Genomic DNA, 6,772 nt, shown 5'->3' on the forward strand with positions numbered 1-6,772 from the left:
TCGCTCTCCAAGCCACAACGTTGACGGCTGTCCACTTTGCTGCTAATCATATTTGGATGATTACAATCCGAATACTGTTAGTTCCGAACCAGTTGTAGTTCGAGAGTAGTTGCCAGCGAGAAGGTACATTTTTAACGTGCAGATGTAAACCGAGGTCACAACACCGGAAGTATATTACCCAATGGGGCGTGGCTACAAATCAAATCAAATCAAACTTTATTTATAAAGCGCATTTCATACATAAAATAAATGCAACGCAAAGTGCTTTACAAAGTTAAAAACAATACCCCTGTGACCCATATCTCCCATTATCACATACGTACGCACGGACACAGATACCAAACACACACACAACATACATACGTATGCAACTATATGGACAAATGATTGCATGGCTGGGTACAGAGGAGACATGTGAGTAAACACTATTACAGGAGCCATCTGCACCAGGAGGTCATCAGACCATGGCCAGAATAGAGTTGCCAAATGGGAAATGTTTACAGAGTTATTTGCATGCATGCTATAGAATTTTACAATTACATTTATCTACTAAAAAACATAAAATTACTTGGGACATGTAAACGTCAAAAAGACAGCCAAAAGAGGTTGGTAGATGAGAATACATAATAATAATAATAATAATAATTATAGTAATAGATTTTATTTGTAAAAAGCACTTTACATTGAGTAAACAACCTCAAAGTGCTACAGTGTATTAAAAAATAAATAAATAAAAAGATAATAAAAAAATAAATACAAATAAAAGTAGAACAGCCAAATAGCTAAAACTAGTATGCATATATCTAAAAAAAAGGCTTTTTTAAAAAGAAGGGTTTTTAAGCCTTTTTTAAAAGCATCCACAGTCTGTGGTGCCCTCGGGTGGTCAGGGAGAGCAGAGCGTTCCAGACTGGGAGCGGCGAAGCAGAAAGCCCGGTTTCCCATTGTACGTAGCTTTGTCATCGGAGGTTGGAGGAGGTTAGCCTGTCCGGAGCGGAGGTGTCGTGTGGAGGATTTGGGGGTGAGTAGTTCTTTAAGGTAGAGGGGGCCATTTCCATGGAGGCACTGGTGGGTTAGTAGGGAGACTTTGAATTCAATCCTGAGTGGAACAGGAAGCCAGTGAAGGGATTTGAGAGTTGGTGTGATATGGTCATATTTCCGCACTCTCATCAGGATCCTAGCAGCACTATTCTGTATGTATTGCGGCTTCTGGATGTTCTTGCTGAGGATCCCGATAAGAAGTGCGTTGCAGTAGTCTAGTTACATCTATAAGAAAAAAAAGAAAATGTGGAAATGCACCCAATTGCAGAAAATTTAGTCTTGATTTTCAAAATGTTCTTCCGGAGTTTGCGTAGATAAAAATTTTGCTTTTTTTTTTTTTTCCCTTAATTTTCCTCTTTTTTTCTCAAAGACTGCGTCTCGTGTGATTTAGTCTCATCTAATGGCCAATACTACTGTACTATTGATATTTGACTTAATTTGGCCTTGTTTATGCTTTAAAATGCTTAATTTAGGACAAAAATGTTGTAGAGTATGTTTTAAGAAAATGTAAATGCACTACGTGGTGCTGCAGTATATGGGCTCAGGAGCAACAGGTGAACTTAAATAGACTTAATTTACCAATAGAAAACAAGTGCCCTGGCAGGAAAAAGAGCAAAAAATTAAGGTAGCGCAAAACAAGGAGTCCAAGTACTACTGAAACAAGAGCACCAGAACAGGGAATGATACCAAACACAGGAAAATAAAGAACAAAATCCAAAATGTCATGTGAGACCATGACATACTCTTCATTACAATGCATGGACGACTAGTTTAGTCTGTTTGGATTAGGCTTTGGGGCCAGAGTCACAGGTTCCTGCTTCAGATGAAAGCCAAAGGCAATTCAATTGCGAAATGATTACTGTCCATAATACAAAGCAAAATAATTATATCCAAGTGTTGCAGTAACTCCTAAGCCCCACAACTGTTCATTGTCTGTTTTGTAGGTGTGTACCAAATGTAAAGGTGTAAAGGAAGCAAACATGCCTCTCTACTGCAAATGTGCAGGAGATTTTGACCTGTCTTTTCCAGCAAAGGTTTGTACTCTTGAATGTGTCGCATTGTATTATTGTTCATGTATTCATTAATGTATTGCCTCATTCCTTTTTTAAAGAGTTTCTCAGAGCAGATCACAGTGTTTCGGAACATTGCGTCCCACTACAGCATGAGCTTCCTGAAGGAGACCATCGACTGGTTGGCGGTGATGAGTCCACATATGAGTCAGAGTGCTCCTTGAAGGCACAGGAAACCAAACGTCTCATTAGAGTGGCACGTTCATCAGTCTTAAGGACTGTCACTTATTTTAAGTGTGTGTATACTTGTATGACTGATTGTATGCAATTTATGTGGGCTGTAGATATGTTGGTTGTGACAGTATGATCATTATGTATACCTGCGCATTCAGTTTGACTGTTAATAAATATTTTTACTGGAAAATTGTATTCCCTTGCCGTTGTCTAGTTTAAAAGTAGCATTATGTTCTGTATTCCATCATCTCTTGGGACCGTCATCCTTTTGTAACCACACTTTTACTGAGCCCTGCAATATGCCTTTCAATAATTCACCAAGGCAATTATTATTTCAAGGTTGTGCGAATGAGTGTAAATGGGGGAGGGAGGTTTTTGGGGTTGGTGCACTAATTGTAAGTGTATCTTTAGTTTTTTATGTTGATTTAAAAAAAAAAATGTATATGTTTTATTTATGTATTTTTTTGTGCGGCCCTGTACCAATCGATCCACGGACCGGTACCGGGCCACGGCCCTGTGGTTGGGTACCACTGCCTTAAAGGACTCAGAGAACCCACATTTCACTAACATGTTTTCTTTATGTATGTTTTGCTCCTGCCAGTCATTTCCCATAATATTAGTTATTGAGTTATGGGTAGATAACTGTACTTGGAATGCCAGACTCAATATGCCACCCCTTCCTGGTGTGACGTCATATACAGAACCACAGCCCATTACCCCACATAGTTTGGATAAAGGCATGTCAAAATATTATTTTAATCACTTAATTGCATGTTTTTGTCACCCTGGTCTATGATTACTTCAAAACTGATATGATTAACATTTAGAGCAAAAACAAATTCCCATATGGACATATCTCCTCTTCCATAGACACTGTGGCCTCTGTTTCCTCATGCTCTTTTAGCATTTCCTCAAGCATTTTGAGGAAAACCTCAGTAGAAGAGGACGCAAAATAGAATACAAGCAAATTACCTTTTTCTCTTATTTTTGAGTAGCAAAGCTGCTCTTCTTTCTCAGTTTTTCCTCCCCTCGAGAGTGCTCCTGATTTTTAGTATCGCATTCGGCTTGAGTCTTTTTTCCATCCAAATTCCGACAAAAACCCTTTTTCTTTTTTTTTTCAAAGTCAGAATCATTACAATGATGGCTGCAAAATACACTCCTCGCTTCATCTGTTCCAATTTTCATTGGTCAATTTGAGAGGTCCATACTTTCCTCATATTCCCATCATTTGGAAATGCATGCAGGCCGACCCCTTCTTTAGTCGTATTGCTACAACCTGCGCTAATGCATCTGGCAAACACATTTGATCATTCCTTCATATTCAGCATGAAAATAACATGATTCGGGATGAAGATGCTACCAAAACACAAATAGATATGAAGTTGCCTCCAGTCTTCTGTAGGTGACGTTAGCAGGCTGAAGCAGAGCCGCCCACATTTTGGAGCTGAAAGTGGGTGTTCCGAAATGTGCTGAAACATTACAAAATAAACCTAAAATTACTAATGTATATATATATATATATGCACACACACACACACATGTATATATATACATATACAGTATATATATATATATATATATATATATATATATATATATATATATATATATACACATGTATACATACATATATATACACATGTATACTTACATATATACACATATATATGTATGTATATACACACATATATATATATACATATGTATACACATACATACATATATATGTATGTGTATGTACATATATATATACATACACATATGTATACACATACATATATATGTATGTATGTATATATACACACAGTGTATATATGATATATGTATATACACATATATATATATGTATATATATATACAGTGTGTATATATATATATATGTATGTATACATATGTGTGTATATATGTATGTATACATATGTGTGTATATATGTATGTATACATATGTGTATGTATATATATATATATATACTGTATATGTATATACAGTCGTGGTCAAAAGTTTACATACACTTGTGAAGGACATAATGTCATGGCTGTCTTGAGTTTCCAATAATTTCTACAACTCTTATTTTTTTTTGATAGAGTGATTGGAACACATACTTGTTGGTCACAAAAACATTCATGAAGTTTGGTTCTTTTATGAATTTATTATGGGTCTACTGAAAATGTGACCAAATCTGCTGGGTCAAAAGTATACATACAGCAATGTTAATATTTGGTTACATGTCCCTTGGCAAGTTTCACTGCAATAAGGCGCTTTTGGTAGCCATCCACAAGCTTCTGGTTGAATTTTTGACCACTCCTCTTGACAAAATTGGAGCAGTTCAGCTAACTGTGTTGGTTTTCTGACATGGACTTGTTTCTTCAGCATTGTCCACACATTTAAGTCAGGACTTTGGGAAGGCCATTCTAAATCCTTAATTCGAGCCTGATTTAGCCATTCCTTTACCACTTTTGACGTGTGTTTGGGGTCATTGTCCTGTTGGAACACCCAACTGCGCCCAAGACCCAACCTCCGGGCTGATGATTTTAGGTTGTCCTGAAGAATTTGGAGGTAATCCTTATTTTTCATTGTCCCATTTAAAGCACCAGTTCCATTGGCAGCAAAACAGGCCCAGAGCATAATACTACCACCACCATGCTTGACGGTAGGGATGGTGTTTATGGGATTAAAGGCCTCACCTTTTCTCCTCCAAACATATTGCTGGGTATTATGGACAAACAGCTCAATTTTTGTTTCATCTGACATCACATGGACAAAGATAAGACCCTCTGGAGAAAAGTTCTGTGGTCAGATGAAACAAAAGTACCCCGCCTACCGCCCGAGTGCAGCTGGGATAGGCTCCAGCCACCCCCACAACCCCAAGAGGGACAAGCAGTAGAAAATGGATGGATATATATACTGTATTTTGTGTATATATATATATATATATTATTTATTTATATATATATATATATATATATATATATATATATATATATATATATATATATTCATACATATATAATGTGTGTGTATATGTATATAGTCTGTTATATACAGTATATACATACATACATACATGCATACATTCTGGTCCATAAAATGAACTTAATAGCATCACTGATGGTGGCTCACTTGTCGGTGTTAGCTGTGTTAGCTGCCTTTATAAACAAGTAATCCTATTGCACTACTAAAGCAAAATTAGAGGATTCTAAAAGGCATGTAGTTTAAGTATGTTTACATGAAGAAACAAAAGATTAATGACCTCAACTTTTACATAACACATTTTCTGAGCTGACTTGAGAACACTTAACCCATGAATTATTCTGCACAACCACAATGGATTTCAGCAATTGTCCAAACTGAAATGATCTTCCATCATAGCAGGAATTGATCCATGACTTCACTCTTCACCACCACCTGCTTTTTTGTTCTATGCATCCAGATGGCTTCACGCAATCCCAGAATCTTGTTAGAGAGGCATTTTATGGGAAGTGACTGACTTATTGGATTACTACTGCTCATTGCTCGTCTTGCACATCTCCTGCTGCATCCGCTCATTGTGTTCAACACATCAGGTGGGACGATGAGGCCACGGGATTTACAGAGATTTTGTTTTTGTGTGAAAGGTGTTATGAAATATTACGAATGTTCAGTTGCATTATGTCTGATGCGAGTTGATAATAATTAACAATTTAAATAAAATATATATAAGTATTATTGTGAATATACCAGTCTCTCCAGGACTTTCTGGACTTTTTTTGTGATTGTTGCGGCCTAAAATGCGAGAATTTGCGGCAGTTTTTTCAGGGAGTTGCATTATAAATTGCAATGTTTTGAGGCTACTTGTGATTTTATGAATCTGTCATCAATATATTAAGTGTTCCTGGTAACCTTAAGCTAGAAAAAGCACAAGATTTCACAAAAAAATGGAAAACAAATACTGTATTGATGATTTCCGTGTGTTATACCGCACACTCAAAAGTAGAAACAAGATGGCAGTAAAAGCTCATACTCAGAACTCGTTGTCAGATTATTTAACTGTTTTATTTAATCATAACCCTGGAAAATGCAACAATTACTAAATCAAAATTCACTTAGAACGATTTACTTGGCTCTTTTATTGCCGCATTTACAGTATTGCGCTGAAGTTTGGGGGCACACCTACAGGGCGGTTTAGCTCGGTTGGTAGAGCGGCCGTGCCAGCAACTTGAGGGTTCCAGGTTCGATCCCCGCTTCCGCCATCCTAGTCACTGCCGTTGTGTCCTTGGGCAAGACACTTTACCCACCTGCTCCCAGTGCCACCCACACTGGTTTAAATGTAACTTAGATATTGGGTTTCACAATGTAAAGCGATTTGAGTCACTTGAGAAAAAGCGCTATATAAATGTAATTCACTTCACTTCACACTTCACTATTGAACCGCTATTTAAGCTCCAGAAAAAGGCAATTAGAATTATACGTTATGCCCCATATAAAACTCATACCAATGATCTGTTAATGA

General features: G+C 37.0%; 1 protein-coding gene across 1 annotated transcript in view; it reads left to right on the plus strand.

Moving 5' to 3' along the window:
• pole (polymerase (DNA directed), epsilon) overlaps nt 1–2,472 on the plus strand; it is a 59,806-nt gene extending 57,334 nt beyond the window's left edge. Inside the window, exons 48-49 of the mRNA XM_061986415.1 lie at nt 1,983–2,072; nt 2,150–2,472. Of these exons, the coding sequence (XP_061842399.1) occupies nt 1,983–2,072; nt 2,150–2,272 (213 nt within the window). The 3' untranslated portion in view covers nt 2,273–2,472. The remainder of the gene's footprint in view (nt 1–1,982; nt 2,073–2,149) is intronic.
• Nucleotides 2,473–6,772: the final 4,300 nt, after the last annotated feature.

The sequence above is a fragment of the Nerophis lumbriciformis genome, linkage group LG12 (genome assembly GCF_033978685.3).
Source record: "Nerophis lumbriciformis linkage group LG12, RoL_Nlum_v2.1, whole genome shotgun sequence".
In the NCBI taxonomy this organism is placed as follows: domain Eukaryota; kingdom Metazoa; phylum Chordata; class Actinopteri; order Syngnathiformes; family Syngnathidae; genus Nerophis; species Nerophis lumbriciformis.